We start from the raw sequence: 25,898 nt of genomic DNA on the forward strand, positions 1-25,898 counted from the left end.
TGACGTTAAAAGGTTGACATCTTCTCTCAGATAACAGTGGGATGTTGAATATCCTGGAGTATATTGTAGAATCTATATACTTAAGTCACTCTTTCTAGCTCGGAGTTTATCTGTTAAAACTGTGATGGGGAAGGGAGAGAAGACAGATTTGATGAAAACATAGCTGGGAGGCTCAAGGCCAAAAGGACGTTACAGCTGTCCATTCCAACACACGTTCCTTTGTCAAGAATCAAGTCAACCCCCCATCACGACGGATGTCTGCAGAAGTATGCCGCCAAGGCCAGCCCCTGGCGTGGGGACTTTGAGGCTCGGGGAAATTCTCTCTGCACACAGATGAAGACTACACGTCCTGACAGTTGTTGCAAAGGCAGAGATCTGGGAGTTGAGAGAACTATGTGCATCTCGCCCCAACCTCTCTGCCTTTTTGTGGAAATTCTCACTGAGGTAGATTAGTAACGGGGACAAGGGGATCTCCCTTTCTTCAGGTCCTGCTGCATCCTAAACTCTAGATCTTGCCTCTACCACTGTATTTGAATTCCCTTATGAATGAATGTCACAAAATACATCCAAATTTATACTATAGATGCAATACATTTTTGAAACTTAAGAGAAGTGGGAGGAGATTTTTTTTAATGGTACATCACATTTGGCAATGACAGTCTCTGTGAAGGAACTCCGTTTTCAATGATCAAGTAACGAAGACTGGTTTACAAGCAAGGGGGAGTTCAGGATACCAGTTGTAAGAAACAGCCCTAAATCTTTTAGATGGGGAGAAAAGGATCCACTATATACCATTTTCCTCCCTGATGTAAGAAATGAAAAGTTGGATATGATAAGATCAGAATATGCCACCCCAAAATATGCTCCTTTACCATGAGGATTATTTTGATCTGAAGGCAACTGAGAATCAGAAGATACAGAGAATATTCTTCCCTCCCCTTTTCAGCCTAAAAATAAGGGCATACATTTCCCTTTGTGAGTTGTCCCATCCCCTCCGTACCAGGAAGAGAATAGCAACTCTAATCACTGGACACAGAGCATTGGTACCATGATGAGTCTGCATAAACAAACCTAACTAAAATAAAACCCTATCTTCCATTAGTTTCCCATATATCTCCTAGTCACTTTCCCACAATTTATCATCTCTTAAGGCCCAAACCCCCTCTCTTTTATTAAAATGCTATGTAAGCCCCCAAGTCTTAACACTTCTTTGAATTTCACTTCTCCTCTCTGGACTCCTGTGCATGTAAAATATTCATGAAATTGTTTGCTTTTTTCTCCTTTTAATCTGTCTTTTGTCAGTTAAATTTGCAGGCCTCCATGCACTGAACCTAAGAGGGTAGAGGAAAAGCTTTTCCTCTCCAACAGATAAAAATAAAATGAAAGAAAGTGATGAAAAGTTTAAGATTAACCTTCAAACCTTGCACTAGCCAGACACTGGGAAGGGCAGTAAAACGGGAAGGCCGTGTGTTTTCTCCTAAGTCCTTAAATAATTCAGCCCAGACACCAGGAGGGGAAAGGGGCAACATTCCAGTTACTATCCCTCAAGTCACCCTGAAATCTTTGTAATTTATTAGATATACACCACTTCAGTAATCTAGCCATGGAAAAGTCATTTTCCATCATAATGTAAAAATGATGTATACCGGAAAATCCTATAACTTCCTTCTCAACTTGCTGACATATTAAAACTCAATGCAAAAATGGGAGGGGAAAAAAATGAGAGAGACAGGTAAAACCTTGGCCTAGGCACTTCCTCAAGGAGAGTTTTTTGCTTGTTGTTTGTTTTGTTTTGTTTTGAAAAAAAAAAAAAAAGAGTGTCAGAGAGAAAAGGAGACCAGATTTATAAAATGCTCCTCAACAACATGGTGTTGACCCCTGAATCCTTTAAACTCACACCTTCAATAGGGTAAAGTACTCGATTAAGCAAGAATATGTGAAAAAAAAATGTCTGATAAAACATGGAGTGTACTTGAGCAGTGTGATTGATAGCAAATTTAATTGCAATTTCTACCCCGCTGCTTTGGTCTACGGCGACTTCTGTGTTAATAGTAATAGAGTGAAACTTGCTTTGCTGAGCAAGCGCCCCCTATTCATAGCAACTGCCCAAGCGATGACCTCTGCTACAGTGACAGCTTTCTTATTTACAAGAAACAACCACCCAAGAACTCATTCCACACACAGTTTTTGGCTGTGCAAGGAGCCCTCGGCAGCCTACTCTCACCCCACAGTCTCCAAGCACACACTTGCCAATGCAGGCATTTCCAGGCCCACAGGCAAATGCTCTTCGGTAGGTTTAGAAGGTTGCTATTTAAATAAATGTTTGCTTAATCTTGGCCATTATGGCTCCGCGTCTGCCACTTAGTGGCTCCCTTAATAGTTCCCGAGTTCTTTAGATGCACTGAGCCTAAATCCCTCCGTGTTTAAGTTGGGGGATGCTCTCACCTTCCTGACAAAAATCACTGCAAGGATCCGAAGGGCTTCTGAGCAGGAGGTGTGAATGCTCAGAATGAAATTACTGTTATTATGATTTGGGAGGACTCCCGCAGGCTGAACCCTGGATTTCTTCCCAGCTTCCCTGGTGTAACAGTGAAGTTGTACTGTTCGAAGTGGTATAAAAAGAAACATCCCAAAGCACTTGAGATCTTTGAAGGAAGTTTTAGGTTCTGAGCATCAAACTGAGATGCATACACAAAGTGGCTCTGATTTGTGGTCACGGGGGACCAAAATAAGATTGACCAAGAAGACTTTTCTATTGAAGTAAAAGGTTCCCTCCCATCCCACAAAGGGCCACTCTGTGCTCTGATTTCTCCAGGGTTGTCATCCTGGTGCATGTCACCATCTAAATAAGTCATCACTTTTTAAGGGAAGAAAGCCAAGGCTCCCTCCTGGACCGGGAGGAATACCTCCCGTGGTACCTCGGCTTGAAATCAAAACAGGGAAAGACAGAGATGTGTTTGATTGTTTATTCAAGGAGGAGTTTCCATGGGGAAAAATGTGTTGCTGTGACCCCAAAGAATCCCAACTTATAAGAAGATTAACCCAGGATGATTTAAATTCCCCTTTATCTCCTTTGGAGGAATTGCTTGTTTTGCAAAAGAAAAATACTGAAAGGGTCGTTTGAGATCTTTTGGTGATCTCTCACTGCAGTGCAGAGAGGTGCTCTGTGCACAGTTCTGCCTGGAGTATCAAGAAGAAATTTTCATTTCAATATCCCACGAGAAGCTATTAGTGAAATCACTGTTGTCACGATTTCTTCACAGCTTCTTCAACGGATGATTTGCCATTGGAAATTGAGTTGTTTTAAAAAGGATTCTAAATTCTAAAAGAGAGCCTCGATCGACAACCATATTTCTAGAACTACAACCATGAAAGTTCTGGCTGTCCTGTAAGGAGGAGACAAAAGAGCAGGAAGACATTATGGCCAGACATTGGCTGCCACAGGAAAGAACACTGGCCTAATGGGTAAAGACTCCTAGCTCAGTTTCTGCTTCTCAACCCCTCCTAAGCAGAGGGCTTCAGATACAGCACTTCACCTTTGAACTTCCAAAATGGGTGGATTAAATGTCGATTATGCTTCTTCCCCATTCAAACAGCCTAAGAGTTAAATATGGAACAAAACCCTGAACTAAAACACTGAACTACAAGTGAGCAGATTTGGATTTTTAGGCCTGCTCTATTCACCTGCTGTGTGACCTTGGACAAGTCACAGGAAAAATAAAAAACAGCCAACACCCATTGAGCGCTCACTAAGTAGAAGGCAATGGGCATTATAAGCATTATCACACCGATTCTTAATAAAAACTTTATGAATATATCTCATGCTGTTGTTCATTTTGGAGAGGAGGAAATTGAGTCTCAGAAAGGTAACACACCTTGCCCCAGATCACCCAGCCAGCAAGTGGAAGTGTTATATTTGAATCACAAAATTGGATGCCAGAACCCAAGCTTTTATCTACTGCCATCCATGACGCTGCCTTGAGATTTTATGCAAGACCTAACTTGCAGTGTGGCCGCAGAAGACAGCTGGGAGATGACACACATACATAGATATATACGTGCATACACACATGCATACACAGTCTCGGAAAAGCACAAAGCACTGCCAAGCCTGAGGATGGGGTATTGTTTCTACTTATATTTGAGAAGAACCCTCAATACATTTACAGTCAGCTTGAGCTGCTACAGCAAAACGCCATAGACGGGGTGGCTTACAAACAACAGAAATTTATTTCTCATAGTTCTAGAGGCTGCAAATCTCTAGATCAGGGTGCCAGCACAGTTAGGTTCTGGGAAGGGCCCTCTTTCAGGTTGCAGATTTCTTGTTTTGTCCTCACACAGCAGAGGGCAGAGCAGAGAAAGCAAGTTCTCTTGTGACTCTTATAAGGATACTGAACCCCCTCGTGAGGACTCCACCCTCATGACCTCATCTAATCCTAACTCCCTCCCAGAGGCCCCACCTCATGATACCATCATATTGAGGACCAGAGTTTCAACATATGAATTTGGGGGGATGTAAACATTCAGTCCATAACAGAGTGATGACTGTAATCTCTCCTGAGCTGAGAAATGAACAGGGGAGGAGTCCATAGAAATTCCTCCTTCAGGTCAAGAACAGGAAGCCACGGTTTCAAGGCTGATGGGGAACAAGATGCTCAATGTGGCATCTTTTCCTTTTCCAATATGTGGATCTTTTGACCCCCAGGTCCCACCTGTTACCCCAGCAGCTGGTTCTCGTTCCAGTGCCTTCTGCTTACACAAGGTACATCTGTTTTGCAGCTGGAGGGGTAAATACTTCACCTACTGTTTTGCCTTTGGGATAAACATGTGATATAAGACAGGAGACACCAGGTCAGGGTGCAAGCTTCTACCCCTGTTCCTGCTGATGAAAAAGTTAAGAAGGTAACTGTGCCTCTCCTTTCCGGTACCGGATACATGGATGCCAAAGCTGTCTGCTTCAGACTAAATGGAAAGTTTCACTGTAACCAGTGCCTGCAAATTCAATGGTGCATTTTCTTCCCCACACTGAGCTAATGAAGAGGACATCTTAACACTCCCCCTCACTCATCCAAAAACCAACCCCATGCTTTTATAAATAAACTAACTATATGTAAATAAAATTTGAAAACATATATTTTAAACAGGTAAGATTATTTTTCCAAATACTGGAACTATTTTCCTCCACTGCTAATCGAGATGTTTCTTCCATTACTAAGCCAGAATTCCCTCCCTGGCTTTGGGCTATATTTTTCTCTCCATTGCACTGCTTACCATTTAACATCCTATATATTTTAATCATTTTGTTGATTGTCTGCTCATAGCATCCCTACTAGAATTAAGGTGACTATATTATTTATCATCCAAACCAAGACACTTTGGAGAGTACAGGGAGCACTAATACAGATTATGCCAGGACAAGAGGTAAAAATGGCAATGATCCTGAGTAAATGGAAGGTCTGGTCGCCCGAGCTACAAGGCGAGTTCTAAGCATGAGCTCTGAGTGGACTGCACGACTTTGAACTCTGGCTCCACCAATTACTTACGTTATTTCCCTTGGGTAATTTACTTGACCATCATAGGCCTAAATTTCCTCATTTGTCTGATGGCAATCATAATAATAACCGCCGACTCCCATGGTTGTGGGGGAATCAAATGCGATCATCCTCATTGCAATGCTGGGCACAGGGTCTGACAGACTGCAAGAGTGAGCACTCAGAAACGCTGGCTGCCGTCGTTATTACCTATCATTCCAAGACTCTCTCAAGAAAGCATGTACGGCAGATGGTTAACACATGGTCTACCCAGCACCCCGTCAACATGACAACAGTAGAAGCAGCCTTGTATCTACAGGATGCCTGGCCATGCCCAGCTGACTCGAATGGACCCCTGGCCTGAGCTTGGCCTAGGCGAGCTCTCCCCTGGGATTCAGGGAGCAGCTTTTTCCTACAGGTCAAAGACGTGGGGTCTGTAGCCCTCATGTGACCAGCAGCCACGTTTCCTATTCTACAGAGAAAGCAGGTCCAGAAAAAGAAATGACAGCTGACACAGAGAATGCTGAGGGCAGAGGAGAGAGCTGGGGGCACCTGAGTCCAGGTGGTAGCTGGTCCTGAGGCCTGGCTGCATTTCTGCTTACCCAACCCTTTTGAGGTCCTATGAGCCAGGAACTTCTTCTTTGGCCCAAGCTATTTCAAGCTGCCAAGGGTAGCCAAAAGGGTCCTGACAAAAGCACGTTAATATATGATTGATTAAAAAAGAAATGGATGATAAGGAAGAGAAGATGACAAATATTTATTGACGCTCACCCGGTGCCAGGCACTGTGCTAAGGACTCTACTTGCGTACGTTATCTCATCTGTTGCTCACAGCCACCCTATGTGGTGGGTACCGTATTTATTCCCACTTTGTAGATGTGAAAGCTGAGTCTCAGACACCCAAAGGAATCTTCCCAAGGCCACACCATTAGTTTGGCGGGTGTCATTGCTGGCTCCCTAAGCCCTTCTATCCCAGGTGATTAATCTAAGCCAATTAATGTATAGTACCCTCCCAGTGCATGTTAGTAGACCAGGAATGGGAGTACGTCCTACAATGGCCCAATGAAACTGGAGGGAAGGACTCACATTCCATGGCTGGGTTTCCTGCCTTTCCTGCTCCGAGGAAAGCTGATGTTAAGTTCAAGAGGAAGCTGACGTTAAAATCGGCATAACGGTAGAGTGGTCAGATAAAATATAGGATGCCCAGCTCAATGTGAATTTCAGATAAATAATCAATAATGTTTTAGCATAAGTATGTTGCGAATATTGCATGGTACATACTCTTATACTAAAAAAGTATTCATTGTCTATCTGAAATTCAGATTCACCTGGGTATCCTGTATTTTTCTTTGCTAAGTGTGGTAGAGAGGAGAGAATGAGTACATGATGACAGTACAGCATCTGAGACCTCCACTATCTCTCAACTTGTGGTTATGCAAGGGCATCGATTCCTTTATTGATTCAGCAGTTTAGAATTTCTGTCACTTGCACCCCAGCCCGTCCAATGTCATCCATCCCAGGCAGGAAGAATGCAGAGCAAGCTTACACCACCACACTAAATTCTAAAGGGACAGAAACCAAATGCCATATTAAAAGCTACAAAGCCAGCGCTTAGGACATCGAACTTGTTTTGTTTGTTTGTTTTTTAGAGCTGTAAGAATGCAGCTTGACAGACTTACTGGAATTCATCAGATTCTCTTCAGTCAATGTAAATTTTTTATTATAAAGTCACGGAACGTGAATCCACTTACACTGTAAAACTCCTTCATGAATACTAACAAACTCTAAAATCGCAGCAAAGATGACGGCTCGTAGCCACCAAAAACACAGAAACAAAAACATTAGCAATTCCACATTAAGGATCCCAATTTTTAAACATTTATGCTAACTTTCCGTGTCATTTTGTTTAGGGAAAAAAAAAACAAAACATCAATTAGCTCCATAGAAAATTTTGACTTTAAATCAAACCTGGAGCATTACAAAATAATCAAATAAAATAGGAAAGGAGTGCGGGAGTGAGCAGAACTGAATGACTGAAAGGATAGCCATAGGACTGAGTTGTTATTTAAGGGTGAACGTCGTGTGTGTGTGTGTGTGTGTGTGTGTGTGTGTGTGTGCGCGCATATGTGTGCATGCGCGTCTACTGTTTATTCAGCATCAAAAATCACAAGGTAATGAATCCAAGGAGTTTATATGCTGTGCCAGGTATACGATTGATGAACAAAAATAGGATGTTGTCTTAGCCTTTACAGCTATGAAGACAGCAAACAATTCCTGCATCCTTATTTTCATCCACCAGTTTTGAAGTCCTGTTCTGATGCAGAGCATTTCCCATAACATGGTACACACAGCACTAATATCACCATCATCCAGGCTCCCCTCAAGCCCATAAAAGGCTGTAAGTCAGGGTATGTCAGTACAGAACAATTGTAAAGTTGAGGAAAGTGTTAAAAGGCAATATATCTATATATATGCATGTAACCGGATTAAAAAATTTGATGTACGATAATCCTGGACATAATGCTATGAAAGTATTAACTGTCCCTATATTGATCTATACATTTAACAAAACCCCAATCAAAATACCAATAGGGATGGGTTTGGGGGGGGGGAATCAGAGGAGGACTTGATAAAATATTTGTCAGTTATATCTAAAAAAAGAAACAAGAAACATCTGAAAAGAAAGAGTAAAGGGAAGGAGAATAGCCCAAACAGGTATTATTACAAGTATTATAAACAAAAAACAGAATAATGTGGTACAAACAGGACAATACAGGAAGCTCAATGGAACAGAACAGAAAGTCCAGAAAGACACACACACAGACACACAGACACACACACACAGACACACACACACACACACACACACACGGATTTGTCCATTGCTAAAAGTGGGCCTCCAAAATCCGTGGGGAAAGTGGATACTCAATAAACGATGTTGGTTACCATTTAGGAGAAAAGAACATAAATGGCTTATGAGTTTTAGTGAGATGGCTTTTAAAAGTCTGAAGCGGCAGGAGCTGAATAGCAGAACGGCATCCATCCACAGAACAGTAAGCTAAAGTCCTCTAGCAGTGTGCTCTCAACTTGTGGTTTTCTAAAAGGAGTCCCAACAAGAAAGGGAGCACAGTCAACTGGTGTGCCCTCTTCCACTCTGTTAGACTTCACTGTGTTTCCTTCGCCCAGTCCTTAGGCCCTCTCTGTAGGCAGTATTTCTCTAGCACCCACTCCCCCCAGTAATACAAAATGATTCTGGGAAATTAGAAGATTTCTCTATACATTTTGGGATTCCCTAATCCCCCAGTTGTTGAAAGGCATCAGTACGAACATTCTGAGAGTTGTCAAAGATCAGGAATAAGTCTTACCTGTTTCCTCTTTTCAGGGGGAAGTGATGGATCTCCATCCTACAAAGAAACCAGTGTTACATTTTATTTTTTAAAAATTAGATGCGTGTAGATTCAAGAAATTGAACCGAACTATGAACTAAATTCAGACCCTCCCCTCTCCCGCCCCCTGCAACCAACAATGTGCTGAACCAAACTCAAATATACTTTAAAAATTTTAAACTATAAACTGAACCAGAGTCATTTTGGGAAAACCTCTAAGGAATCACTTCCAATTAGGACCAATCTGTATATTTTCTAAACCTGTGTGAGCCAAATAAATAAACTGGATTGATCAAAATTACTTTTGAGCAGAGCCTAAACAGAAATAGTATTTCACTTGGTTTGAGTTGAGCTCCTCTTTTAGATAGATCCAGAGGAATAGTAATGGACACATACTTGAGTTTTCTCTATGGGCAGAACAATTTGGGGGGTGGGGATAGGATATGCTCAAAATAAAAGAAAATTAACTGAGAACTTCTAGTCCTATCAGACTTTTTGTCTTAAAAGGATTCAATTCCTCTCCCTCGTGTGCCATCTGGGAATGCATAAATATGTCAGGTGAACGATAAATGCTCAGGAAATAGTACTTCTCTATCTGATGCTGCCCACATACAAGTCAACATTATTTTAACCTCAGGAATCTTTCTACTGTACTTCTGTGTTCCAGGACAGTTCAATGACCCCAGCACAGACGGTTAAACGTAAGCAATAGTGTCAGCACTTAAAAAAAGAGATGGCATCCGTGAGAAAGAACTAAGTGAGAATGCAAAATAGCGCTATGCAGTTGGTATCCTCCATTTCAGTAACATTTGCATCCTGAAAAATCCTGCCATATGAAAACTAGAGAAAATCTAATTGCCCAGGAAAGGGAAAGGTTTAAAAATTATGGAAATATTACTATGCACTGTTTTAAAAAGTGAGTTAAATCTGTATATATGGCCTAGAGAGATGTCCAAAATAAAGTGCTGAGCGAAAAGAGCAAGTTTTAGAACAACATTTATATAAAGCTGTCCAATAGAACTCTCTGCAATGAGGGACATGTCCTACAGCTAACTGTCCAATATAGCAGCCACCATGGAAATGTTCTATATCAACACAGTCCCATACGGTAGCCACCAGCCCCCCATGGCGATTGAGGGCATGAGATGTGATAAGTGAGACCGTGTTCAATTTTATTTAATTCTAATTAATTCAAAATGAAATTTAAATAACCACATGCAGCTAGTGGCTTCTGTATTAGTGCAGATTTATAACACAAATCCTCTTTAAAAAAAAAAAACACCTCCATACAGTTTTAAGTAAATAGGCACACACAGACACATTCAGATATGCGTGTAAGATCACGGGCGCCGGAGCAATTATCCGGAAGCATGTACTTATCAACTAGCAAGTGGGACTGGATCGTGGAATAAGTAGGGTGATGACTTTCACGTCTTAATTTTTCCACTTTGGAACTCTTCGTGACGTAATACGTACAATCAGCTCACGGTACTTCTTCTTTAGGGACTGGTGGCGCTCTCGAAGCTGATTGGCCATGAGTTTGTACTGGTCCCTTTCCTGCTGGCATGTGTCCAGCTCCTTGGAAAGGATCAGCAGGGCTTCCTTCTTACTCTCCAGCTTTCTTTTACACACCAGGTACTGCAGAACAAACACAGGCAGGCGACTGCTCAGAACCGTCAACAGGCCTCCCTCCTCTCACCTGCGCTGGGGTTCACACACCCTGCAGAGTCGGTTTTGTTGCCTTTTTTGTTTTAAGAGATTGCATACCCAGAATCATTTGTCAGTCAATGACATGTGAGCCTAAAGGCTGCTACTGCACCCGACATAGTCCCCTCATGACAGAACCAAAGCCTTGGACATTCATGAACTTTGGCCACCTGAGACAGGAAAAATAATTGATAAATAAGTTAAAAAGCAGAATCCTTTTTGACAATTACACAGATAGCTAAATAAATAGATAGTTGGACCCAAAATTTTATTTAAAAAAGGATTTAGATATCCAGGTAAGATGATGTAAAGTTCTATTAAAATTTTACCAAATGATACAACACGGAAAGATTTAATAAAAATTGTATATACTACTAAGAATTATCTCTTGGGAGCAAAATTATTTGCATTTTTTTTTATCCTTTATACTTTTCTGTGTTTTCTAAATGTTATAGAACACACCTATATGGCTTCTATAATTTAAAAAAGTACCAAAAATGTAATGAAAGATAATTTAATTGAACCATAAATTACTGCAATAGATTGTACCTGCCCATGCAACCCAGCAGACATTTTCTCACCTGAGAATTTTTGTTCAATAAATTCGGTCAGAGGTGTGCACCTTCTCCTATGATTCCAATGCAGACACCCACCACCCAGAGACCAAGTTTATGAGCTAAGTATTTTAGTCACACTTTGAATTATCCCCCCAAAGTTGGGTGTATCTTGCTGGAATTCTTCCTCAGAGTTGTGGGATATCTTCGTTCCTCCATCTCCCCACTCCCCACACTGCGACCGACCCTCACCTGACAATCACCCACCACCCGGACCAGTGTGAGCCCGACTGGGATTCCGTCCTTTTATTGGATCTATAGTACCATCTGGTGTTATTCACATATGTGAAATGTGGAACTTAAATACCTTTTGAATGTGCCCCGTAAAAGACCAAATTCAGAGCATTCATGAAAACAATTTATAGTTTCATTATACACTCTGACACGAGCACTTTGTCATTACGGATGCCCACACAAAGCAGAGACAGGATCAGTACTCCCATACCATTTGAGTCAATGCTCTTTCATGGACAAAAAGCATTACTCATATATAGTGCTTGCTTGGAACTGACTTTGTTAAGTTCAATTTCAAATAAATGAAAGGGGAAAAAGAGAGTTTTGTGCATTAGCACATTTTTTTTCCTTAAAAAAAAAAAAGTAATTGCTTAGCTTCAAAAACAAAGGGGAAAGAAAAGCCATTCTGAGACGGATTTGAGTTCTAAGAGAGGACACTTCCACCTTGGATGAATCTTATTCCTGGCAGTAATGAGGCTGGAATCCTGCCTTAAAACATCCTGGATTTTAACACTTTGACATCGTCTTCGTGGAGGCAAACAGTTCTGTTGCCACAGCGATTTCTCAAGAGTGAAATCCCCAACGAGTAAATATCAGAGGAGAGTAGCCCAAAAACCTGAACTGCAATGTCCTAAGGGAGGTATTGAGATTTCACAGGAAAAAATACCATTTACACACAGTTTAACAGAGCTGCCCTTGTGCCTTCAGTTCTCTGCCTGTGATCAGCGGCCTCGGTTGGCAGTGCTATTGGCACTGGTGGCACAAAAACAGTCACCTTTGTCCCTTCAATGTATCAGATCCAAATCTAAGGCCTCAAAAATATTCCGTGTCTTCCAACTTTGGGGAAGAAAATCGCAATAGTGCGAAGGCATTGTACAGGACAGCAGGCAAGATTAGAATCACATCCAGTCTACTGAAGGGGACCAGGGAAGGGTCACCACTTATGGGCAAAGTAGAATTCAGGTTCCCTGACCTTGAACTGCAATCTCTTACGGTCCAAGAGAGAAGCCGTTTCTCTCCCAAGGCATGGTCCAAACAGGGCCTTGGAAGCTGCTTAAAGGGCAGTAATAGGCCTCCATTCCCTCTGGGTCTAAGACACCTGGCAGATGAACAGGCACAGAGTCCTCTGCTAAGACCCAGTGACCTGGGATTTGAGGAGTGGCATCACTGCTCTTCGGGTCTCCTTAGGGCATGAAAACAGGACAATTATAAGCTCCATCAAAGGGTAAGAAACTGATTCTGTATAGAAGATGAAGCCACACCAAGAAAAGGGCGGGCTTTAGAAAGCCACTGCTGGACTGTTCTTTCTTTTGCTTAGTGTGGTCTAGAACAGTGAATTTCAAAAATGTTACTCTACGTCATTTATTTTGATCAGCAGAACAAACCTTAGACTGAAGCCTCATTTATAAACAGCTCAAAGGGGCGCTGCTCTGGCTGAAGACGGGACACCTCCCCTGTAGTCCTGCCGCCCTCGCGTGGCAGCATCCACAAGGAGCCCTGCTCTACGTCACCCTGGGATGCTTGTGAAAATGCAGATTCCTGGGTCCCAGCTCAGACTACTCACCCTCAGCTCACCCCCATACTGCCTGAATCATGAATCTCTGGTGGCTGGCTCAGAAATCTGCAGTTAGCACATGGCACAGGTGATTCTTACTCCATCTATACTTTGAAAACCCAAGCCCTGGAGGCCTCCAGCTTCATGGTGTCTCAAAAGTTAGAAACAATTAAAATAGTCTGGAGGGACTGATAGGCCCGCGGCAGCTCAGGAGCTCAGGGCAAGGCTCCGTCTCAGAGCCATTCCAGGGTTGTCGGAGCACAGAGGGGTCTGAACAAGTACAGCACAGACTACATTTTACCATCTGGCCAAAGAGTCTAAACATGCAGAGTCTCATTAAAATATCAATAGAAACTCTGGGATGTGTATGGGGGGTGGGCAGTGGGAGCGTTAGCAGAGAATGGGATGGAATTTCTTGTTATTATTCTAAAATGGTGACAGTTTAGTCCCTGTGGTGGCAACTGCTAAATTGTCCCATTTTCTATCCCTCCAATTGGAAACAAACAAGCAAAAGCCTGGAAAGAGAGAAAAAGGTGTTGAAGATCCTTTTCCGTTGGCAGCTCTGGACAACCAGCAAATGCATGGACTCGGCCTCTGCCTTAGAAGGGACCGGAAATAGAAGAGGAAGCGAGACAAGCCAAGTCACTGCGCTTGGGACGTGTCCGCTTCTAAAGGAGGATGAGTAAGTGTAGACGATGGAGGGGGTGGACAGCAGAAAATCATCAGGCAGGGTCCGGAGGCCTCTGTCCAGATATAAGTCTACCAATGGGCTAATCATGAACTGTTGGGACCCTGGTAAAGCCACAGAACGCAAGGAACGAAACAAAGTCACACTGCCTGGGCCTCAGTTTCCACACTTGGAAAATGAGTGGGGTTCCCAGAGTGCCCTCCAACTTGAGGAACCCATGATTTTAACATCCCATCCAATATCACTGGGGTGCTGGGGAGAACGCTGCGGGGAGGGGCTCCAGGCCAGGAGGTATGACTCACTTCAAGCACCTAGAAGTTGCTTCCTCTGCCTTGTCTAGGGCAGAGCCAGCTCAATGATTTCCAAATATCACCTGCAGCAGGGGCAGTTCCAGAATCTCCAGACATTGCGGCTTCAGGGCAGCCACCTGGTTGGAAAGGGTGCTGGGGCTGAAGCTGTGTTTGCAATAACAATTTACAATAGCGTGAGAAAAAGCTAAATGTCTGAGTGGTCAACATTAGTGCCCCTCTCCAGTATTTCTAGTTCTCCTTTCCTTGCAGGCGCTCGGAAGGACTATTCTTCCCCATTGCTTTGGAGTAAGGCAGAGCCATGTATCTTGCTTTATCCAATAGAGAGGGACTGGAAGGAACATGAGTCACTTCCAGGGTAGAAGCTCTCAAGAGTCAAGGTATGAACTACCAGCAGAACCTGGATCATGGAACCGGCACAGCAGACAACTGCCCTGAAGAGTCATTTGGGTCCACAGAGAAATTTGTGTGATCCAGAAATAAACTTTTGTACTTTTAAGGTACAAAGATTTGGAGGGTGTTTGTTATCAGAGCATAACTTAGCCCATCCTGACTAATACAGTCCATAGCAAAGTGTAAGGGTAGGAAGGCTGATAGAGATCATATCTGCCCCTGCTCTGTGCTTCTATTGAGTTACCACAATGATGAAGAGGAATAACATTATCACTATTATTATTACTATTAATAACAAAAATGAAAGTTGTACGGCAAATGCTTTCCATGTATAATCTCCTTTAATCCTCACAAAACCATAATGGGGTTACTGTGTTATTATCATGTACATTTTCTAAATGAGAAGGTGAGACTGAAAGAGTTTACGTAATATGCCAAGGGTTTGGCAGAGCTAGAATTCGAGCCCAGGTTTTTGTACAGCCAAGCCTGTGGAACCCCAATTCCTGACCAACCAAGCACTCAGTGAAAAGACAACCAGAGTATTCATGGAATTGGTTACTACATCTAGTTGGTATTTTCAGCATAGGGAAGCTAAGAAAAGGGAATTTTAAATTTGGCTACTTTTTACACCTAGAATCTCTTGACCCACCCCCTTCTAAAACTAGATGCAAGGCCTGAAGAAAGAAGGAAAAAATAAACAAAGAATCCACGAGCATCTCTCCCCTCTGCTCCTCCTGAGGGAGCCAAGTAGAGGCAACAAGGTTTCCATCCACTTAAATGACATGGGATAAAACTAGAGGCTGTTTTCTCAAAAGTGGCTTGGTCCTAACAATTTTCTATAAGCTGTAGCTGCTCTCAATCATTCATTCAACAAATATTTTCTGGGTGCCTTCTATGTGTTAGGCACTGAGCCAAGCATTTGGTCTCCTAAAGGGATAAATGGTCCTGGGGATTTTGAAATGGAAAAACATGATACTTGGATAACAAAATATAACTTCCACAATTCCTTATGGGTTTTTCTGAAACCCCCGAAGTTTTGAAAACTGAAAATGTGTTCGCATCCCGTTAGTGACCTCAGCCTATGTGAGGGTTTTTACTGTATTTATGCCACTGATTGTGAATATTCATACATTTGCTGAAGACAAATCAATGTGTTTGATTTCCAGCTGCTGCCCAGAACTCTACTGGGGTTGATACACGATATACAGGACACTTATTACATTTCCTTTCAGACACCAAAACTCCTGCCTCTAAAACATATCTGGGGCCCAAGGATTTCAGATATGGAACCTGCCTATTATTTGAAAGTCACCCTTGCAAATCTCTGTATAGTCTCAAAGACATACTGGTGACTAAAATCAAATCTTTCTCAAGCAGCAATTGTCCAAAACCTAAGAATTTATTAGATTTTGACTTCCTCATGTAGGCCAGGAAAAACCAAAAGTGTGTTATATGCAGTAAATGTTCAAGCTGCCACAGTGCTTACGTGCCTATTCCCATCACCTCACAATGCCTTTATTCTTGAGAATTAGCATGAATGCTGGAGTGGAAAAGAAACCTCCCAGATAACCCAAGTGACTTGCCCAATTGCAAAGAACAAGGTTCCCAGCTGCCAGCATCTTCCATAATAGTGTCTTCCAAATTGTGGGTCACGATACATTAGTCTGGGTGGTGAAATCAATTCAGCTGCAACCCTCATTTTCTTTAAAAAATAAAGAACAGAAAATAGCGTGACTCCCATGCAGTAAAGGTAAGCATTGCTTCCTGGAACTTTTCTTTTTGCATACGTGTATATGAATAAAGATACATATATGTATGTTTTCACACATTTATGGTGGACTGCCATTTTAAAAGTTTGGAAATGACTCTTCTATAATAAGCCACTTTGCACATTTATTCATTCATTCATTCAACAAACAGTTAGTAAAAGGCACCACGAGAGGCAAGAGGGGGGCTGGGGGGTAGGTATTGGGCAGGAAAGAAAAGCTACACAGAGGAGATGATGCTTGAAATGAGTTTTGAGAGATGAGTAGGTATAAAAGGCACCCGAATAAAAGCCATTACGTAACAGAAATAATTAACCAGTTCTTTGGGATTGAAGCACAATTCTGATTAATTAATACCTGCTCTGCCCACCTTACTGAGATTACCATGAGCTTGAAATCCAACGTACTATGCTAAAATCTGGCTTTGGAAATGTTCTCAAAATTAAAGGTATTATTTTTACAGCAGTTAAAACTTACAAAACATTTTCCCAAAGACTCTCTCGTTCGATGGCCAACACTATACAAGTGTGACAAAAACTGCTTTTCCCATTTTACAGACAAGATAGCTGAGATTGTCTTTCCCAGAGTCAAAAAGCTAACAACTGTCAGCTCAAACTAGGGCTCTTAACTACAAATTCCAGGCTGTTTTTAGTATTCTATATTGGTACCAATTAAATTATTAGCAATTCCACAAATTACCTCTCTTGGGTCAAACTATATTTTTAACAAGACACTCTAGGAGATAATTGTGTAACTGAAAGCAATGCATTTTAATTCATAGTATTTTGAGACCCTGTTTGGAAGACAGGCAGCCCTCCTGGGGCCTTTTCAATCATATTCCATGGGGAGCGGCTGAGGAGATACAGGCCACCTAGAGTCCTGCTCAGTGGTCAGCCAACTCCATGTCCCAAGTGCTCTGGCCAGCCGAGTGTCGGCTGATGGGCAGTTCACCACACTGGGGTCTTCATCAGCTGAATCACGGGCATGAGACACTTTATTTTTCAAAGAGCACTTGAACCCATAATTGTCTAAGTTGTGACTCAGGCCCTAGCCCTCTTGGCTAACTCGAATTCTACCCCTGCCCAGCCCTGCAACAATGTGATCTCATACGGTCCAATGACTTACACTCTCATCTCTGTGCTGATTTCACCCAAACTGATATCACAGCTCAGACCTCTCATCTGTACCTCTTGCTCTGCTATGAATGTGTAACTCTATCTGAACATCTCAGAGGCATCTTAAACTGAACCCTTGATATTCCCTCGGACCTGCCCCGCCCCGAAACTTCCCTCTTGGTAAATAAGTGGTACACACCATATTTGGTTTTCCATGAAAACCTTGGAAGCATCCTTGCCTCTTCTCTTTCTTTGCCAGCCCTCATTTAATTCATCAGCAAATCCTATGGGCACTACCTTCATAAGACATATTGAATTCGAATACTTCTCACCCACTTCTACCACTGTCACCCTCCTTCAAGCCACCATTATCTCCTGACTGGACTGTGGCCTTAGCCTCCTATTTCTACCTCCTGCTTCTACCCACCTACAGTCTATTTTCCAAGTAGTGACGAGAAAGATGCTTTTCAAATGATGGCAACATGTGGTAGCTCAAAATCCCCCATGGCCTCCCACCACCTTTAAAGCAAAATCCAAAGTCCTTCCACTCTCCCTTGCTCACTGCTCTCCACCCTCACTAGCCTCCTTGCTAGCTTTGACCACATCAAGCCAATTCCAACCTCAGGACCTTTGCACTTCCCTCTGCTTAGGTTGTGTGGCTTCCTCCCTGGATTCGTTCAAATCTCTGTTGTAATGTCTCCTTCTCAGGAAGCTCTGCCACCACGCAGACTCTCAATCCCCTTATACTGTGTTACCTTCCTTCACAGCACTTATTACTTGACCTTGAGTTACACATAACTAATTATTGATTTACTTTCAACATGTCCCACTCCATGGCAGCAAGAATTGTGCTGTTTCATCCCAGATCCCCAGTGCTGAAAACAGCACATAGTGCATAGCTGGTGAATGACAAAATTCAATCTTACTACATCTTCAACATACCTGTGACACACGTGGTATGGTACCCATTTTACAGATTCTCAAACTCACAGCTAGTGAAGACCTCAGGAATGATCTAAGTCAGGCCCCTCATTCTACAGATGAGGAAACTGGGACTCAGAATGGTGAACTGACTTATCCAAGGCTGGCTAGTAGGCCCCAGAGTTAAAACCTAAACTGAGGACTCTTCTCATTCCAAGTTCAGCACAATTTTCACATTACCAAGTTGAGGTACACATTCCTGGCTGGGGAGACATAATGTCTATAAACTTACAAGGGTACCTGGTACTTTTTTATAGTCATAATAATTATTACAATAAAATAGATAATAATAGATGATAGTAAGGGGCCAAATGATCATTCATGAATACTTACTAACTATAGTATGTTAAGTTCTATAAAGAGATGAAAACAAAGCTCCCAGAACACAGAGAAAAGGAGTTTAGCGTAATGGTTGGGAGCATGGCAGAAAGAGCTGGAATGCCTGAGTTCAAATCTTGGCTTTGCCACTCACTAGCTATCAATTACTTAGCCTCTCCATGCCTCAGTTTCCCCATTTATTAAATGGGTATAATTATAGTATCTTCACAGGGCAGATGTGAGAATTAAAAGAATTTGCATATGTAAAACATTTAAAATAGTAAGTGCTGTATCCACATTCATTGTTATTACTACTATTTCTATCACGAGGCAAGTGATCATAGCTTGGCAAAGAAGGTACTCAAAGAGTTGGAGCAAGATGTGAACATTTGAAATGGATTCCAAAGAATAGGTAGAAGGATGTGTTTTGTTTGGGGATAGACAGAGTTGTGACAGGTAGTGGTGATGAGAAAACAATACTGCTGGCAGGGAAAGAGCCACAGCAAAGCACAAAGGTGAGAAGTAGGAAGACATATTGTCAGAACAGCAAGCAACGAGCAACGCGCTGGGCTGGCTTCGGTGGAGGGGTGGGAATAAAAGCTGTGTGAGATAAAGCTAGGAGAGATAGATGGTGGCTGGGTCAGAAAGGGCCTGGAAGTGTTGCTGAGCAGTACAGATTTTATTCTGTCAGCAAGCAGGAGCCCTGAGGGTTTCTGAAGAAGGGAGTGACACTAAGAATCCTTTTAGGAAGACAGTTTCATCCTGACATCATGTGGTGGAAATTATCTTGGACTATACAGTTTGGGTAGAATTGGTTGCCAAGCTCACAAGGGGAGGGAAAGGATTTGAGGTTCAGGGTCCCCTGTGTAGACACAACTCTGGATCCTGCGTTTTGATCCAAACTCTCGGGCCTACAAAGAACGCACCGGCTTTGCTGTTTCTTAATGCGGGGCCTGCTATCACCTTGTCTAATGCAATATGGACAGGCAGGGTGCTACCCGGGCAACCAGATGCACTCATGGGTTTAGCCTCAGCCTCAGCAGCTGGCATCAGAATCACATCAGTGGGCGAGTGGGTGCCCAACCACACTCCAAAGGGCTCAGCTGAACAGGCAAATGCAGCACTTTGTGGTCACTCGGGTGGGACCAAGGGATACACACTGGGTTCTCCTTAGGTCTCCATTTTTGCTCTACAGTTAAGGTGTAATTCAGCTTGTCAAGTTCATGTGTAGTGTACAGACCAGGGATACTTGCACTCTTCTCTCCCCTGGAAAAGGAGGGTTTGTTTTCAGGAGAGGGGAGGGAGAAAACAAATTAGTATCTTTTTGAATGTCTTCTATGTGCTAGACACTGTTAGGAGTAATAATAATGAGAAGACGACCTTTATTTGATGATAAGAGTAAGTGGGGCAGCCGCTATTTAGTGAACATTACTATTTTCCAAATTGTGCCAGACGCTCTATTTGAAACATCCTATTTAACCCTGTGAAACGGGTTGTTTGATTAGCCCCATTTTGAGCTGAGGACACTGAGGCTCTCAAAGAGGTCAATTTATCCTTCATCACAAAGGTAATCAGTAGCCGAGCAGACCGTTCTCTGCATGTATCTGTTAGGATCCTTCGGTTGTAGGCAACAGTAACTCACACTCTCTCATGGGAACATGTTGGAAGGATACTGGAACTCACAGAATTGGCAGGAAGACAGAGAAGTAGACCTAGAAACAGGTAGGCACTGAGGTGATTCTGGAGGCAGGACCAGGAACCACCAGGTCTCAGTGCAAGAAAGCTTGGGTTAGAGGCTACTGAATGGGGTAGAGATGAACTCCGTTATGTTTCAGATTCCTTGTCTCTCTGCTCAAGTGTTTCTCCAACTGGCCTAATGCTGATCACGTGCCATCCTTTGCCTGGGGGACAGGACACCCAGACTGTATCCCTCCAACCTGTCCCTCCAGATTATACCCCGTGGTAATACCCTCCAAATTGGGGTGCTGTTGAGAAAGACAGATGAATGCTAGGAAGTGAGAAAACAGCAAATGTTCACCACGATAACCTAGTGTTGGGCTGCTCCCCACAGGCCCATAAGACCAAAGAAAGAACCCGGAGTCAGCAACAGAGACATCAGTGGTTTAACGGATGCAGGAGCTCACACATCTGAAGCAAGGTCCTGGAGCGACACCCTGTGCGCAGCAGCTGGCAGGCAGGACTTGGCGGCAGGCTTCGCTCCGAGGGGGAAGGGGGAGATTGCCAGTTACAGGGGGAACTGATGTCAGGTTGGCTCATCGGTTACCAGGGAAACCAGCAGAGGAGCACATCCCTCACCACTCCTTTGATAAGAACAATCACTGGCTGGGACCTGGGGCAAGTGTGTAGGAAGGTCAGTCCTATGAGGAGGGTGTAGGTGAAGCAGGCCCTGGCTGGGCAGGGGATGCACAGGGAGCAAGAGAACAGCCATCTTGAGTGGCCTGACCATACTCCTAGGTAGATCCATCCTATTGAGCTTATTTCTCAACCTTGCTAAGGTTCCCCTTCCAGTGCTTCATGAATAAAGGGTGGAAAAGAAATGGTGGGCATTTAGGGAAGTCCTTGGTGGCCCAGTGGTTAGGACTCGGCACTCTGACTGCCGAGGGCCCGGGTTCAATTCCTGGTCAGGGAACTAAGATCCTACAAGCCTCGTGGCAAGCAAAAAAAAAAAAAAAAAAAAATGGTGAGCATTTAATAGCAAGTTTTAGTTGAACTAACCTCTGAGCCTCTACTCATCATACACAGAAACACAGATACAGTGGTGAAGTTTACATGGCTCCAGTGGGGTATATAAACCTACCAACTGGAGAAAGGAAAAAAAAGAAGACACCACCAAGTACAATGGGTAATCAGTGAAACATGAACGGAATAAACTTGGTAAAATAATGTATACTAGATATCATGAAATGTTTTCATTATCCTCTCAAAAACAGATCTCTTTTGAATTGCATTTCAATTATATTTTTAAAGCAGAGCTTATAGCTCATTTGTGGATGTTAATTCATGCCCACGTGCAAACACCTGAAGGTAGCCTTGTGCTTCTCAAGAACCCAAACCCACTGTTTTCACCACTGAGTGGCTTTTATCTACCCATTTACTGTTATCTGCAATAAAGCAAGTCATAATTGCTACAAGGAAGATCATAATAATTAAAGGACTATCTGACATACTACATTACTATTTGGATGGCTTTACAACCAGATAACGGCTGAGAGAGATGAAGGTAGCCTGGGCGTCAGGGAGGGGACCTCTCCGCCAAGTGACCCTCTCTGTCAAACAATGACTCATGGTCCTTGGAGGCTTTTACTGATGGGATCAGGCTAGCTCTCATTAACTGCTGCAAGAACATGGCTTGCTAATCCAGAAAGGCTTCTCCGCGTGACGATAAACACATGTGGCTGAAGGGTTCATGTTCAGGAATAATTTAGAAACTTCTCAACAGCACACTCACTCTTACTCTGAGAGGTGTTTCCTCCCCTGGTGCCCCTCTGCTTTCTACTGTTACTTTCCTCTTCCTACCCTACCCTCTCTCCCCCATTCAGGGATACCTCCTCCCCCATCCACTAAGTAGCGCTAGGTAAACAGTATTCAACAATCAACAGACCTGCACCAACCTCAAAAAGCTACTCCCTCCATTCCTGGAACCCCTACTCTGTGCTGCTCAGTGATCGCTAGCTGGAACCATCATTTGTCTGCCTACCTGTCTAGTCCAGGTACCAGTCCCTTTGAAAACCATAACTGGGACCTGCCACTCTTCTTTAAAAACATCTCCATTAAGGAGAGAGGCAAACAAAAGCCCTTCAATGTCTGGCTGAAATCCAATTCCCTGACTTTTCCCGCCCACTATGGTTCTATCAAGGCCCACTTACTGCTACCCCAAACTCGCTCTCCCTAACCTCTCTCTTTTCTTGTCAGCTCCTGGACCCAGCTCACAAGCCCCTGACTGGGAAGCCCTCTGCCATTCCCAGGCAGAGTAAGAGCTGGCGGCCACACGGCATTCTGGGTACACCTTGATTAGAGTATCACACGCTGCATCACTGTCACCTGCCCACCCACCTGCCTCCCCACAGACTGAGGTCTCTTTGCAGCCAACTCATTCACCTTTGCATCTCCAAAGCCAAGCACAGCTCCTGACCCAGAGTGAATACCCACACAATATCTGAGAAATAAATGAATTTCAGTTTCCATGAAGCTGAAAAATATTTATATACATATTATCTATAAATTTATTTATAGATATTTATAATATATATTTTTAGCAAGATAGCCACCAATTTTTATTAAGCTTAAATCTCTAAATTCCATTTTAGCACCATGTTTGGGGGAAAAACGTCCAGTTTTATATAAACTCGATGTGTATGGAGAGGGCACAGGATAGCTCCTATAGAATTAGCAAAATGGTGTTTGTATTTAACCTCATTTTTATCACTTCAAATGAGCACTTCCCTACATCATCTGGGCATATACTCCATTCACCACCTTTATTGTTCGAAGTCTTGCAGAATCACTGCTCTAGATAGAATATAGGACTGTGACCTGCAGATAACACGTGTGTATACTTATAACTCCACCAGACCAAGTTTGGGCATCTACAGCGTACATGCCATTTGGGGCCCACCATACGCTGATGTCCACTTGGCTGAAGTCCTCCAGCTGCGGCGATCCCAGCCACGCACCGCTAACCCGCTGGTGCCTTCGTGTGAGTCTTTCCTGTCCATGCCTATCTCCTGTCTCCAATTGTACAGCTCCCTGAGTAGTCCACAGCCTTCTTCTAAATCTGCATTCGCTTCTGTGATTTTTAGATAACATTTCAGCAATTTCAAGTTTGTAACCTAATGATTCTAATGCTCTTCTCTAAGAAGACTTTTTTTCTTTTTTTTTTTTTTATGATTTACCTTTCTCAGAGTCACCACGGCAGTTTCCCCTCTCTGGTATTACTTTCGACAGGCAAACTTTGATTATTTGAACGCCCCAGGGGATGTGCTGAAATTTAAGTTAAGTGAGATTTCAGGTAATTGGAAGAGTTTATAATGTGAACCACTGTAGCTGGGGGGTATGTGAAATTCACTGACAGTCTTGGTTAACTGCAGTTTTGAGTAAGAAGGTTTGCCTGAATATCTATTTCAATCCTTTCACTCCTGTTATTTCTCCTTTCCTCCCTCTACCCATCTTCTCACTCTCCAAAGAGTGTATTCTTATTCTTTTCAGGCCGATAAAGATGAGAAAAAAGCAAGGGAAGAAGATTGGGTTTCCTTATAGTTGGCTGTACGTGGGCTAGGAAACCCCTTCCCATTTGCTGAAGAGAGCATATGTTTTTAAAAATCATCCCTTGCCTGGAGTGAATTTGCTCTCTCCCCTGTGCTAGGCTGATCCGACCTTGCCTTGGGCCGAGATGCTGAGGGTGGAGCTTGCAACTCTGGTTCGTTTCAGAGACTGGGTGTTCAGGATAGAGCACAAAAACTACCTGTGCATCTGAGGCTCTCCCTTTTCCATCCAGGTTGCCAAGAGCCTGGGATATGCTGCATGAAGGTGACAGCCCACGTCACCAACTCCCACATATGCAATGACCCATTATAACATATAACAGTCACATATGGAATGTAATGATAGATTCGCTGGTTACGTCATTATATGATAATAATTCGATTCAGTTGCAGAAGGCTCCCCCTGTGGGCTGGGTGGCAGCAAAAAGCCAGCAAAGCATGGACAACACTTCGGTCAAACTGCCTGTCAAAACTGTAAAAATGCTGTGGCTCTCCTTCCCCTTGTCTCAAAAAAGAAACCATAAAAAACCCTAACATTCCCCAATAAGGCGCCGCCTTGTATATCTATCAGCTCTTAACCTCTCAGCTCTGCCCCGAAACACCAGGAGCAGAGGGGCCTGTGGCCATGTCTTCACTTTATATATGAGGTGCTGAGAGGACTAACTGGGGGCATTTGCAGAACCAGAATTGATTCCTGGACCATCCTTTAACAAGAGGGAATTCGGGAGATACAGACAAAGGAGCCATTAATAGAAACAATGTGGCACGTGGGATTCAGAACTGAAATGTGGGTTTCACTGCCATCACCTACCACTGGGCCATGGGAAGCCCCGCACCCACTCTGCGCTTCAGTTTCCTCTTTTATAAATGATGATATCAATAACCACCATCATTTATGGAAGCTACTCAGTGCCCAAAGATGAGTCATCATTTCACATATATAAATCATTAATCCTTATCACAACTCCAAAAGGTAGATGTCATTACCCTCTTTTACACATACAGAATCTGAGGCTCTAAGAGGGTAAAAAAAAAGGCGTGCAGCCTGTAAGTGACAAAGGTGGGATTTGAACACAAGTCTGCCCCATGTCCTTTCTGTTGCAGTGCACTGCCTCTCTTACAGAACACGCTAAGGATTTTATAAGGCAATGCATGTTAAAAAGAAAGAAAAAGCACTCAATAAAGTCTAAGGGCATCAATCTTATTATCACAGTATCAAAAGAATCAAGAGAACTGTGTCTGCCCTATTCAAAGAAAGAAAACAATCTCCACTCCTAAGTTTGTCAGCAGACCTTGCCTCTCTGAAAAATATTAGCTCCCTGCTGGGATGAATAGTTCCATAAGAGGGCCAGAGTACTCAAGATGAAGAGTCAGCTCAAGATGGTGCGTTCTGTGGGACTATTCCCTGGCTCCCTTCTCTCTGATACTTGAGTCAGGTGCAGATGCTCTAAAGCAAGGAGGTGTTCCATCCCCGTCTGCCCCAGAAGGCAGTCATCTGCAAACTAGAGATCTTGAAATCAGCCATGCAAATCCGTCACCATTTTAATTATCCAAGTAAATAGAGCTCTTACCACCATCTGCCAAGATTTCAACCAGTCGTGTTCATTAAGCTCCCCCAGCAGTTCTTTCTGGATGAGAACCGTGGAGTCATTGCTAAAGGGCCACTTGGGCCCAAATTTCCGCCTACAGGATGAAGGTGTCCCCAGCTGAAGCATGTGTCTCGGAGCTGTTTTTTCCCCTCTCTACACCTTGCTCACATTTTTCTGAAAGCCGTTAATTTGCTCCTTCAAAGTAACTTCATCTTTGTTGTTCTTACTTCCTTTCCACCAACTCCAGGCAGTACTGATTAGTGAGAAATTTTCCTCCCCAAGAACTGTCAGCTCAGAACTCAGCCCCACAGCAAAAAGTGAGGTGGGGCTTCATTCTGGAACACGGATGGGTGTGCGATCCTGGTGAGTCGAATCACCAGAGATCTCAGAGACCAGACTAAATTGTAAATGCTTCTTAAGGCGGGGACTCTG

At 43.2% G+C, this 25,898-nt stretch overlaps 1 protein-coding gene and 1 non-coding gene across 2 annotated transcripts in view; one reads left to right on the forward strand and one right to left on the reverse strand.

The window, feature by feature from the left end:
• The window catches only part of CCDC149 (coiled-coil domain containing 149), a 96,413-nt gene that overhangs the window by 52,517 nt on the left and 17,998 nt on the right, over positions 1-25,898 (reverse strand). Inside the window, 2 exon segments of the mRNA XM_073805124.1 lie at positions 8,896-8,934; positions 10,393-10,554. Of these exon segments, the coding sequence (XP_073661225.1) occupies positions 8,896-8,934; positions 10,393-10,554 (201 nt within the window).
• Positions 21,173-21,245, forward strand: TRNAQ-CUG (transfer RNA glutamine (anticodon CUG)). Its single transcript has one exon. It is a non-coding gene; the product is annotated as a tRNA-Gln (tRNA).

Source organism: Tursiops truncatus, chromosome 5 (assembly GCF_011762595.2).
Source record: "Tursiops truncatus isolate mTurTru1 chromosome 5, mTurTru1.mat.Y, whole genome shotgun sequence".
NCBI lineage: Eukaryota > Metazoa > Chordata > Mammalia > Artiodactyla > Delphinidae > Tursiops > Tursiops truncatus.